General features: G+C 36.3%; 1 protein-coding gene across 1 annotated transcript; it reads left to right on the top strand.

Moving 5' to 3' along the window:
• Positions 1-6,458: 6,458 nt before the first annotated feature.
• LOC149550081 (uncharacterized) lies at positions 6,459-8,118 on the top strand. Its single transcript, XM_089795015.1, has one exon. The coding sequence runs from the start codon at positions 6,901-6,903 to the stop codon at positions 7,630-7,632; it is 732 nt and encodes a 243-aa protein (XP_089651141.1). The 5' UTR covers positions 6,459-6,900; the 3' UTR covers positions 7,633-8,118.
• The last annotated feature ends 4,223 nt before the right edge of the window (positions 8,119-12,341 follow it).

The following is a 12,341-nucleotide window of genomic DNA, read 5'->3' on the forward strand; positions in this document are numbered from 1 at the left end:
TTTTGGGCTGTTATGCTGGCCGTTTTTGCATATGGTGCCCGTTTTCAATTATTTTTGGATTTTTGGGGTTTTTGGACCCAAAGGCCAAATGGGTTTTAATTTTGGAATTTTTCCAAAATTTGGGGTTTTTACCTCGTTTTGCATGCTGCCTTGTTTTCTCGGGTCTTCTTGGCATATTATGATTCGTGGACCTGGATGATCCGTTTGGATACCAGTCAGAACACTTTTGCATCTTTCGTTGCTTTGGGATGCGTGTAGCATCCGTCATCCCGATTATGTTTTTCGGTCAATTGACTTCTGTTTGCATTCTCATCCTATCCTTGTGTATGATCTCTGTGATGGTGGTGCGCCACACACATGTACATTGTCGGGTAACCTGCGGGGCTCGATCTTCCGTGGTACTTTCGAAAGTTGTGATCATTGGGGTTGGGTTGGGAGTTTGCATGCCTACGGGCACTCATCATTGGATGAGCATGGGTAAGGTAGGGTAGCATATGGAGGGGGCTTCTACCTCGCAGCCTGGTGATCATTGTGCCCAGAGGGTTGGCGAAGGAAGCTTTAATTAAGTGAAAATTAAATAAATATTGGGTGGTAATAATCTTAAGATAATAAAATATTTGGGGTGCAAGAGCCTTTCCGTTGAGGGATGTTGAATCTGCGCAAGTCCTAGCTTGGGCTTTTTGATGCCAAGCGAGTCTCCATGATGTTAGTCCCTACATAGTAAGCCCATTGAGGTGTCTGACCAGGACCTGTAGTTTATGCATTGTCTATGTCTTGGTTTCAGTCATCATACTGCTTGGCATGAGTGTTAACCATGGTTGTTGTGTTTTTGTGTGTTTGTGGTTGGATCATTATCTCCATCAGCACAGCGGGTGTGGACCTACGGGTGCCACGTGGTTGGGAGGCGTAGCTACCTTCACCACTGCTAGGGACCGGTGTACAGAGGCGATCTATTGTTCTAGCATGATCGTTGTTGATATGTCACTTGGTACTTCGATTTGTAGAGTATGCTTTCTAGTGATTTATGCTTTCATTGAGATGTTGTGTTCCATGTTTACATGATGTTGGTTTTACGCATTCCTTGTTATGATGTTTAGCATATAGTAGATGATGTTATCTGATTACAGGGTTATCTTATGTTACTACTAGCATGTTAGATTTCATTCACTTATATTGTAGCATGTTTAGTAGTGATGTCCCTATCACGATAGCTCCGATGATCTAATTGGTGACTTGGGATGTTATGCACGGGGGATGGCTAGGGCCCACGATGGTCTTATGACACCATTGACGGTTGGGAGGAACCGCATACTTAGTTGGTTATTTTGCTCATTGCAATGTTATCTATATTACTGCGATGTTATTTCAGTTGTCGTGATGTTTCCTTTATGTACTTTCCCTTCTTTGTTTGATAGATGGTTAGATTTTGTTTTCTGTATTTCTGTTACTCATTTTGGTTCAAGTGTTTTGGCCTCGAAATGTGGATCCGGTACTCCCCGGTGTGGAGGTTCTTTTGTCAGTTTTTCCCCGTTTTTGAGTTCTAGAAGTGTTTTTATTTTCTATGGGCAACATTTGTTCAGCATTGTGCGACACTGATAAAGTATCGCACGCCCATAGAAATAATGTCGTACAATACTATAAAGTGTCACACGCATTATTGGAGAAGTGTCGTACGACACTGGAAGAGTGTCGCACGGCTTCATGAGAAATGTCGCGCGATACTTTTCCAGTATCGCACGCCTTCTTGAGAAGTGTCGCCCTCCCTTAGTAAAAAGTGTCGCACGCCTTTTGGTTAAAACCTGCGCGTGCCAATAGCGGGCACTTTTTGTAGTGATCCGATCTTTTTGAGAGTTGATCTAGATACCCTTTTGGGTGTTCTTCAAGCCTATGTTGTTGCATTTTGAATTCAGGAGGTTTCTTTTGAAATTCAATTTTTGGGTAATTGTTGTTGTCCTTCGGAGTTTAAAATATATCGTTGAAGTATAAGTTGACGTATATTTAATTCCTTATACTTAAAATATATTTTAATATATGCAACGATTCATTTGAGATGGGTTTTAGACCTCTACGAGCTAAGGTGTAGATTCTAGGAAAAATCAGGCCTTCAGAAATTCAGACTTAGCCAGTTTCCAAGAGTCAGCTTATGTCTTTCAACTTGGTAGGTCTTTGTGATTTTGGTGGTTGTGTTCTAGTTGGTAGTGGGGTTTAGAGATACGTTGGTTGTTGGTTGTCTTTCAGTCTTCCGTTGCGATCTTTTGGTTTGTGTAGGTTGTATCATGTGCACTTACACTTGTAAAATAAAAAATTTGTTCTAGCTTGTTTTCATCCTTGTTTCCAAGGATCTCCGGGTGGGGCATTACATCATTTTACCAATGTCTTAACTGATCCTTGCACTTTCATTACAAAATCATAACTCAACCTTTCCTTAGGTGCTTTGTTGCATCTTGTTGATTAAATCGTCTTCATCAATCAACTAAGTGATAATACTTGGATCTCATAAACAATTGTCATTCCTACAAATAGCAGGTTTGACATCAATGACAAAACAATGATTGAAAACATTATTTATCAATAATCTCCCTCTTTGCAATCAATCTTCTTCTCACAATGATCTTTTCAATCAAATTTCCAACATTTTCTTACAGATACATGTCTGAAACAATGAATTAAAGTGTAGATTTAGATACCCTTTTCGTCAACTTGTGGGATTCGCAAACAAAAATTTTGTTGGATTAGTGCAGGTCAAGGTCAACTTTTCAGGGCACAATTGTGCCCCTCTATCTGAGTCAAGGTTGACCTACATTCAAAAGGACAAAAGTTTTATGGGTTTTCTCCGTCTTGACATTTCCAGTCTGTAATAGGTTACAAAATTCTCTGAAACTATACACAGGCATCAAAAATTAACATTTTCCAAATTTTTCCCTACTTTAAGGTTAGTATTTGTCTTCTATTTATTTCAAATTTCAAGTATTGACTTTTCCATAACCAAGATTATAGGATCTCCTCATTTCTCCCTATTCTCCATTGCATGGTCCATTTGTGCATTGATCACTTCCTTATGGTTAATCAATTTGGATCATCCCTTTTGGAAATTCGGGTTGAGGATAGGTCATATTTTCACCCTATTCACTTTCATTACTCATCATTGGATAGTTAATCTTACCTTGAAGTTCTTTTTTCTCTTATTTTCTCTTATATAAATATGTAAGAGTATGTATTGATTTTATATGTGTGTGTCTACACACACACACACACTCACTCACTCACTTACAAACACACACATACACCCACAACACACACACACACACACACACACACACACACACACACACACACACATTTTCATAGATTGTAATCTTAGTAGTATTTACTATCTCTATTCAACACTGTTATGGTGGTCTTTTGTCTATCTCCTACAAGGATATTTTCTTGGGATAACTTATATCTGATTCAACTTTCTCTTTTATATGCTATTTAACCAATGCTTCCTATATGTTTCCTATCCACACCTTTAATTGCCAATCTATCTATTTTACTAGTCCCTTCTTGATATATATGATTGATAGTATGTTTTTTGAAGTATTTTAACAACTCTAATGATCTTTTTCCAAATGAGCCTTCAATATCTAGTTAGCTATGGATCATTTCCTGGTTACATTTACCACTATTGTTGAATCTCCTTTGACCTCTAATTTTTTGATCTGTAAATATTCTCATAGAAAAAATCATTTATTTGAAGCACTTAATTCTGCTATATTTTTTAGTTCAATGACATTTGGTTGTTCAAAAAAGGTTATCTTTGTTCCAACCCAGTTGTAGATGCAACACCCTATACCTAAAGTTCCATGATTGCCTCCCCAGTCTTCAACAAATTTGAGCTTATACCAATTGTGCTTGGGTAAGGACCATTTACACATAGCTATCTTTGCTTGTTGGTTTTGCCCCCTTTCCTAGCAAACAAAGGGGTCTTTACACATGTCTGACAAGTTCTAATTTTCTCATCCCAGCATGAGTTGTTGCATTGGTTTTGCTAGTGGAAGAATAATCAAATGTTGATGACTTCAACTACAACTACCTCTATCTTTGTCGGAAGATACTCGCATCCCATCATTTCCTCTTGAAAAAATATTTATTTTATGTTCTTTCCATTATTCCCAAATTAGTTGATGGGGTTTCAATCTAAATATTCATGCATAAGCTATTCTTCTAGATCTTAGCCCACCTTTGAAATAGGCCTGACAAGTCATGTTGAAGTATTGTCTTCCATCCCAATCTATTTATTAACCAATCCCAACATTTGTTGGTGTAATGATAGTTGATCAAAAGATAGTCTATTGTTTCTTCTTTTTCTTCACATGGTGAATATCTAATAGGCCCTTGAAATCCTAATTTGGTTAACCATTCCGTTGTTAGTATCCTTTTTTGGAGTGTTTCTCAAGCAAATATTCCCACCTTAAGAAGACATTTTTTTTCCATCCTAAGCATAGTAAAATTGTAGTTTTAGGATTGAGTTGTTTCTTGATCAAATAATTATATCCATCCTTAATGTTGTATTTGCTCGATTGTGCCTCATTCCATATGAACTTACCTATCGTTGTCATTTCTAAATGTTATTTTCCTATTTTCTAATAGGTTCTTAATCAAGTCTATGTCTCTTCTTGATAGATTTAAGGTTTCCATAGACTTTCGTTTCCATTTAAATCGTAGTATGGAATCACCATTAGAAAATTCTATTTAGTCTTTAACCCTTTTATCCCCAAATTCTCCAATAGTTCTTTTGTGACATTATTGTTTAGAAGTTTGTCTATGGCTATGTGCCCACCCCAAGAGTCACTCAAAAAAGGCAACTCTAGAAAAAAACCAGATCTTGGATCTCTAAAGGCTGCATCCCATGACTGCGTTTCCAATACTGTATATTTGCATTCCACCATTAAGTTCCTCACTCTTGACATCTTTAGAGGTGTCCACAGTTCTAAAAATAGTTAATGGATCATATCCCATTTAGATATTTATGATTGATGATCCCTACCCACTTTAATGACATTTTTAAAGTACATTTTTAATATTAATTTATCCCCGACGGCCTCATTATGTTCTTTTAGACATTTTGCTCCTATTCTATCCCCCGAGAGGATAGTTTACATATTTTATTCCATGCTATCATAGTGAAATTTTTTTTTTTATGTTCCTTGCTAGAAAAAGGAACTTAGCGTTTGCACTATCTTAATATTCGAAGAGACATGTGTGACATTTGGTATTTATATGTATTGTTGAAGACTTAACAGACTATTTAACACTAATCTCGGTACATATGTTGCACTGTAGCCACTACCATCATATTAGTCATAGTCATTTACATTTCCATGACTCCACCTTTTTGTCATAGCTTAAATATTATCAGCTTAGTAGATATTTACAGGTAAATTCTCGTGTTTTAAAGTTTAGTGGATTGCATATATCTACTTACGTTTTAGAATCTAAATTGAAGAAGACTTTTGATTTTTCTGAGATCACCTATGGACTTTGCCGACTACTTTTGAAGTTTTTATGTTGATTTATACGATTTATGATCTTTCAACTAGAACCAGAATCGCAAGATGCAATCACACAATTTTTAGTAAACAGATATTGACATTTAAATACTTTAAAACCAACTTCGCCGTTAGAAAAATTCAACCGTATAAACACAAATTCAAAGATCCTGTACAAAGATCTTATATTGTTGAATAAATGCGATCGTTTTCCCATTGCCAACCAATGCGAACTAGTCAAAGCTACATTAAACTAAACCAACTGGTAACCATAATAATTGACCTGCGTAATTGAGTGGCATATACTCATTGAGTATATCACCAGTTTTTGCAACTCATCTCACATCCCTAGCGAACAAAGAAGTCGGTCTGTAACGACCCCCGGGGCCCTTATTTAAGATCTGATTGTCAAGTAAGCAAACCAGCAAGCTCCACCTGATAAGAAGCTTCCATTGAAGGCCCACATATTAAAAAATGTTACTGTTAAAATGGCAGAAAATGGTGACCTCTGTGCACTGCACGACAAAGAAAAGAATATCACCCTGAAAAAGGCTTTATTTCTCCTAGCTGTTTTGAATTTTTCATGATCTGCTGAAAGATTCAAACGCCCATGAGAAAAAAATCGCCGTTTGATCTCAACGTTTTACAATGCCTACAACGAGATCTATGTTTTCTTATGCCTACGACGAGAATCAATTGCCCAAGACAAAGTAGTAGGTACCTAAATAGAATCTCCTTTCCCTTCCTAATTTTGAAACTCCGTTAGATTCCTACACTCTTTGTAACAGTCAAGAACTTAATTTTATTCGAAGAGTACAATGCCAACGATCTTCCGTGATCAAAATTCAAAACTTGTGCAATATTTAAATGCCCAAGCCGAATTGATTCCTCTATATAATATAGTCCAATAGACTTCCGGGTACTCCTGACGCCAGACGGAACATCAAAAGTCTCACTTGTGGGATACAATTCTTCGAACAAAGTAGTTCCTTTATTTAAAGGGTACAAGTTCAGTAATCTTCTGTGACTAAACTTCAAATCTTTGGAAGATCTAAATGCTCAAAGCCAATTGCTTCCAGTGTATGATATAGCCCAATAGATTTCTGGGTATACCAGAGGCCAGCCAGAACCCCAAATGACGCACTTTAGGATTCAATTCTTTGATGGTTCCGGAGATAAAAAAATTTATTCAAAGAATGCAATCCGAGTAATCTTTTGTGTGTACAAAGCCCAGTAATATTCTTCTCTCGCAAATTCTAAATGCCCCAGCCCAATTGCTAACATAGTCCAGTAGATTTTTGTCACTCTAGAGGCCACAAAAAACCCTAAAAGTCCCACCTTTGGACTTCAATTTCCCCCCAAAAAAACAATGGTGGAGACAAATGGGCACAGGATTGAAGTAATGCAAGCAGAGCCCAGATCAATACAGCCGAGCCTGAGCCACAAGGAAGAACAACGGCTTGCAGCAGAGCCTCTGCGAGTAGAAACAGCCGCCGCTCTGCAATTCGACGCCCCAAAACGAAAACGCCATCGGCGGCTGTGCTGTTGCTGCATCTCCTGCGGCGTCTGCGTGATTGTTCTAGCCATAGTCATAGTTGTTCTGGCCTTGACGCTCTTCAAGACAAAGGATCCCAAAATAACCCTGAATTCCGTCACAATTGCGAACGTGAACACCAAAATAGACGCTGCCGCTTTGGCGGCCCACCTGAACTTGACGCTCACAGCGGACATGTCGATCAAGAACACCAACAAGGCGGCCAGTTTCAAGCACGCCAACAGCACCACCATGATGATATACCAGGGCAAGACCGTCGGTCAGGCCGTCATTCCTGCGGGAAAACTCGAGGCTGACCAGACGTCGAGGATGAATGTTTCTGTGACGGTCTTTCTTGACTCCCTTGTGTCAAGTGCTTCTCAATTGATTGGTGATATTTCTATAGGGAGTCTCAATATGACCACCTCCACTCAGATGGCTGGGAAGGCTACCATCTTGCGCCTTGTGAAGAAGCATGTTCATGTCAAATCTGTGTGTAATATTACTGTTGATGTTTCTTCCACGAATGTTCAGATTCAGAAGTGTAAGAACAGCTACAAGCTATGATTAATCTTTGGGCTTTTTGGGAAGGGGAATTTTTCAGTTTTCTTCATAAGATTTTACTGAAGGGGGATTTTTTCAGATAGATGTTATTGCTTTTACTTTTAGTTAAATAGATTTTGATCAGTGAATTTAAAGTCAAATAGATTCGAACCTAAGACCTTCGATATAAGAAGCTCGCAATTTACAGATTATATTGTAGTGCCTCTATTACAGATTATAGTGTAGGCTCCGGTCTCTATTACTTGATTAGCTTTGTTGTCACCACTGAAGTTTGGGAGATTAGAAGGGTGGCGCTTATGCCAGGTTTTCTGTTGTGATGTGTTTTGCATCCAACTGAAGTTCCTGTTTGTTAGGTTGCTATTTGGACCCAACAAGCTGCATATATACAGCTGATTTTCTACTATTCTTTAAATCATCATTACTGTGTAAATACTTATTGTAACTTAAGGGGTATCCCTTGTATTACAGACATTAGAGTTTTACTATTCATGATGTTGTGTAATAGTGTTTTTTTTGAGGAATTGACTCTGTCAATTGTTTTCAGTACTCTTTTGTTATCTGATGATCATCATTTATTCTCTTGCTATCTGATGATCACCATCTACCCTTTTGCTCTATTTTTGTCAACTTCTTTTCATTAATGTTTCTCTTTGTTTGGTTGCTATTTGCACTCAACAAGCTGCATACAGGAGTTTACCCAACTCTAACTCTACCGTTTTCCATCATTAGTATTGTAAATGTTTTAAGAGGTATCTTTTCTGTTAGAAATAGAAACATTAGACTTTTACACGTCAAATGGACTGGACCAATTCGATCCTTGCATACTTGTTGAGTGGGATTCTGTAACGGTTCGATGAACAGAGCAAAGAGAATAAAATCTGAAATGTTATTCTCGCCGTACTTCCTACGTATAAGTTCTTTCAGAAGCTGAAGCTTTTAAGTCTATTAAAATCAAAATAGCTTCTTTTGCGTACATTATGTTGATTAGCAGATAGAACTCGTATAAATTGAGAAAGAATTAAGAAATTGGTGAGAATTGTTCTTCGAAGTTAAGTTATTGCACTATGTAGGATGACGTACTGCAATAGGAGAGCCTACCAAGGACAAGAAAAATTGTTTTAGGTTCCAATGATTTGATGTAGTTGTGAGTTAAGGAGTTTTGTTTCCCTTAAAAACGGCCTCATGAAAAATTGGGCCAACTCTTACTCATAATGTTCTTGTGGGGTACTGCAATTATATTTTAAATTTTATAGTAAATGAATGGATCAAGAGACCAAAAAATAATAATTTTTTTTTAATGCAATTACACATCAAGAAGTAAAGCTAAGGGACTAAAAAATAAATTATGTTTAATGATATAAAATTGATCTTTTTCTTTAGAGTGGAGAGTTTTTTTTTAAATGCCTATTTTATTTTTTTGATGAAAGGTTCAGACCTACCTGCGAGGCAGCGCGGCTATTTGGATACAGGGCCACTCGTGCCTTAACTACAAAATAAAACTATAGTATCAATTCCTTTGTTAGGAAACACCTTCCCATTAGACATTTGCATTAAGCACAAAATAAATTTGCTTTACATATTTTGCCGGCTATTTCATTTGTGTCTTTGCCTCGTAATTCTCAAAGAGGAAATGCTAAATAAATAAGATAAACCTTATTTACAAAATTTAACATAAAATAGAATATTTTCAAGACCATAAAAAAAAGAAAGTTCATACTATTAAAACAAAAAATTGAAGGTGAGAACTTTATTTTGAGATGTCATTTTCCCACAATAGAAATAACACCCAAGAAAATCCAAGAAATTAGCTACAAGCTTTACCATTCTAGAGATTTTGCAAAGAATTTGGATTGACCAAAATCAAGCAAAGAAGATTCTACATAAATTATAGAGTTCTTTTCTTCATATCATAACCACTCTTATTTTAGTGATAAATGATTCTTAGGCACTAACAAGTAGCTATTATACATATTCTAAAGGTGCACTAATAAACATACATATTCATAATAGTTGTCTATCTATTATAAGACATATCTTATATCAAACAGATCTATTAGAAAGTGTTTTGTAGATCTAACAAGTGGTATACCATATTTACATTTGTCGGGTTTCTATTTGTGTCTAACAAGTTGCATGTAATATTGCACCGCATTCTACTTTAATGCTATATATTTCTACGAATTATGTTATCATCATTACATGCAAATATTTACTACAACTTTCAATATGTAGAAATTGAGAGGTACATCTTGTGTTAATATTTTAAGCCAAGTTTCAAGATAAATTAAAAAATAACAAATGAACAAACTGACATGGAAAATTTATCTTGGGAAAACCCTCCACCTCAGGGTGAACAGGCTAGCCAAACTAAGAATAATCTATTTATTAAATAAAATAGAAGTATGACTACAATTTAAATTAATGAAAAGTCCTAATTTAAGATGAGGGCACGATTCAAGACACAAATGAACACAATTGAAAGGAAATTGTTAGTATCTAAAATAAGTAGTCATTGCATGCCTTATAGTCTAAGAAGACCTAACTATATATTCCATGTGGAACACATTATTGTCATATTCTAGAGAAAAACCCTTCTCATAGTGCCTTCTCCAAAAACTCCCTAAAAATTGCCTTTTCACTACAAGGATGGGCCTTAAATGACCTCTTTTAGACTTAGGGCAGCAAATGAAATTCACATTATTATATTTGGCTTATGCGCACCAAAATAGAAGATATAGTATTCAAATTACAAGTAGCTACAAAAATATAAGGTTCTAGAAAAAGTACTCCAACTTTTGGGAAGCATAACTTTTGATTCAAGACTCTAATTGATGCAATGTTTAGACCCTTGGAAATCTCTCTAAATTATCTACAACACAACTACCTACAATCATCTTCCATTTTTTGAGATTGTACAATGTCATTTAGTGCCTCAAATCTAACTCCAAAGGGTTTTTAAAAGGTCTTCAAAAAAATTAAAATACAATAACTTTCAAATGATGAAACATTTGACCTGATTCTTTATCCAAATTGCTTAAAATTTCAATTGCAACATTCCCTTGGACTCATAACCTCTAGTTCATTGTAATTATGGACCTCTAACAAAATAGCTCGTTTTCCTACATTTTCACATATGTCTAAAATCTTTGTGTGCTAGAAGTGTTGACCCAGAATTAAGTAGAAGTAGAAATGTAAGAGTTGGAATTTCTAAATTGCTCAAATGGGTATCTAGAAATGCAAAAACATCAAATAGAAACTATCACTAGACATATTTTTGGGTGATACAAGATTTCCCTAACACAATTAGATGCTCCTACATTACACACCTAGAGTAATTTGAGAAGTAACCCTATCACATCTTAGTAAGTTGAGAAAAGATCAAATGGTCAACCTCCAGCTAGGATAACCAATTTGAGTCTTCCACAAGTTGTCCTTTGTTCTTCACTAGGTAATCCTTGTACTACATGTTTCTAGTACTCCTTCCCGCACGACTATATAGGATTTCTTGGAACTCCTCCTTCTCAAGGGTAGGAATTAGACATTGCTTAAGTATTGATTCCTCCTCTATACCCACCTTCTTGATACTCTGTTAAATTTGCAATGTTTAAAATGGGGCAAAGTTGGATTCCATTTGGTAACTCCACCTCATACGTATTTCATGAATCATGTTTCTTTAAAATATTGCAAGGACCAAATTTATTCATCTTTAGCTTAGGTGCCCACTAGATACTATTCTTTTCAAGTACACCATAACCTCATCCCCAACTTGGAACTCTAGAGTCTACATGTCTACTCTCTTGATTTTCCTTAGCCTTATACTGCATGTTCATTATGGTGATATGTTGATGCACTTCCTCATGTAGGTTCTTGACATGTTCAACAAAGTCCTTTGCATTGGCACTAGTCCTATCTCCTTGATCCATCTTTCTCAATTCTTATGCATTCCTTGGACCTCCTGCATACACAATCTGGAATGGTGACCTACTAGCAATTGTGTTCATAGAATCAATGTAAGCAAATTTTTCTTGTGGTAGAATCAAGTCCCATCCCTTGGGATTATCACCTACTAAGAACCTTAATAGGTTACCCAAACTTCCATTCACTACTTCAGTCTACCCATTAGTTTGTGGGCGATGTGTAGAACTAAACTTCAACTATGTCTTCAACTTCTTCAACAAAGTTCTCCAAAAACAGCCACCAAACTTGGTATCACTGTCTGAAACGATACTGTTTGGAAGACCGTGTAGCCTAACCACTTCTCTAAAGAATAAATTAGAAATGTGAACCATGTCGTGGGGTGGTAAGTAATGTAATGATTCATCTTTGAAAACTATCAAGCACCACAAATACTGAGTCATTACCCCTCACTAGTACATTTGGGTCCCATTTTCAACCTAAATTTTTTATGATAGGCCAATTTGGCTTGTCAAATTCACTTTTAACATGATCCTGAAAATGTCAAAATTTTGACGATACTAGAAATGTTTGTCTAAATTTTGACACGAGTTAAGTTCGTTGTCGAAACTTTGACAAAACCTAAGTACTTCCATCAAAATTTTGATGTTATTAGGATATAAAGAAAAAAAAGAAAAGTGAAACTTCATTTTATTTTGACGCTAGAAATTGTGGGCACACGGGCAGGTTGAAGGGGAACCACTACTGATCAGCGTTGTTGAAGGTAAGTTTGATTTGATTGTGTTAAAAAATAATTG

Source organism: Cupressus sempervirens, chromosome 7, assembly GCF_028749045.1.
Source record: "Cupressus sempervirens isolate cs-2001-9-10 chromosome 7, ASM2874904v1, whole genome shotgun sequence".
Taxonomy (NCBI): domain Eukaryota; kingdom Viridiplantae; phylum Streptophyta; class Pinopsida; order Cupressales; family Cupressaceae; genus Cupressus; species Cupressus sempervirens.

Excerpts from the sequence above, each read along its gene's own strand:
- LOC149550081 (XM_089795015.1), top strand. The coding sequence starts at position 6,901 with ATGGTGGAGACAAATGGGCACAGGATTGAAGTAATGCAAGCAGAGCCC.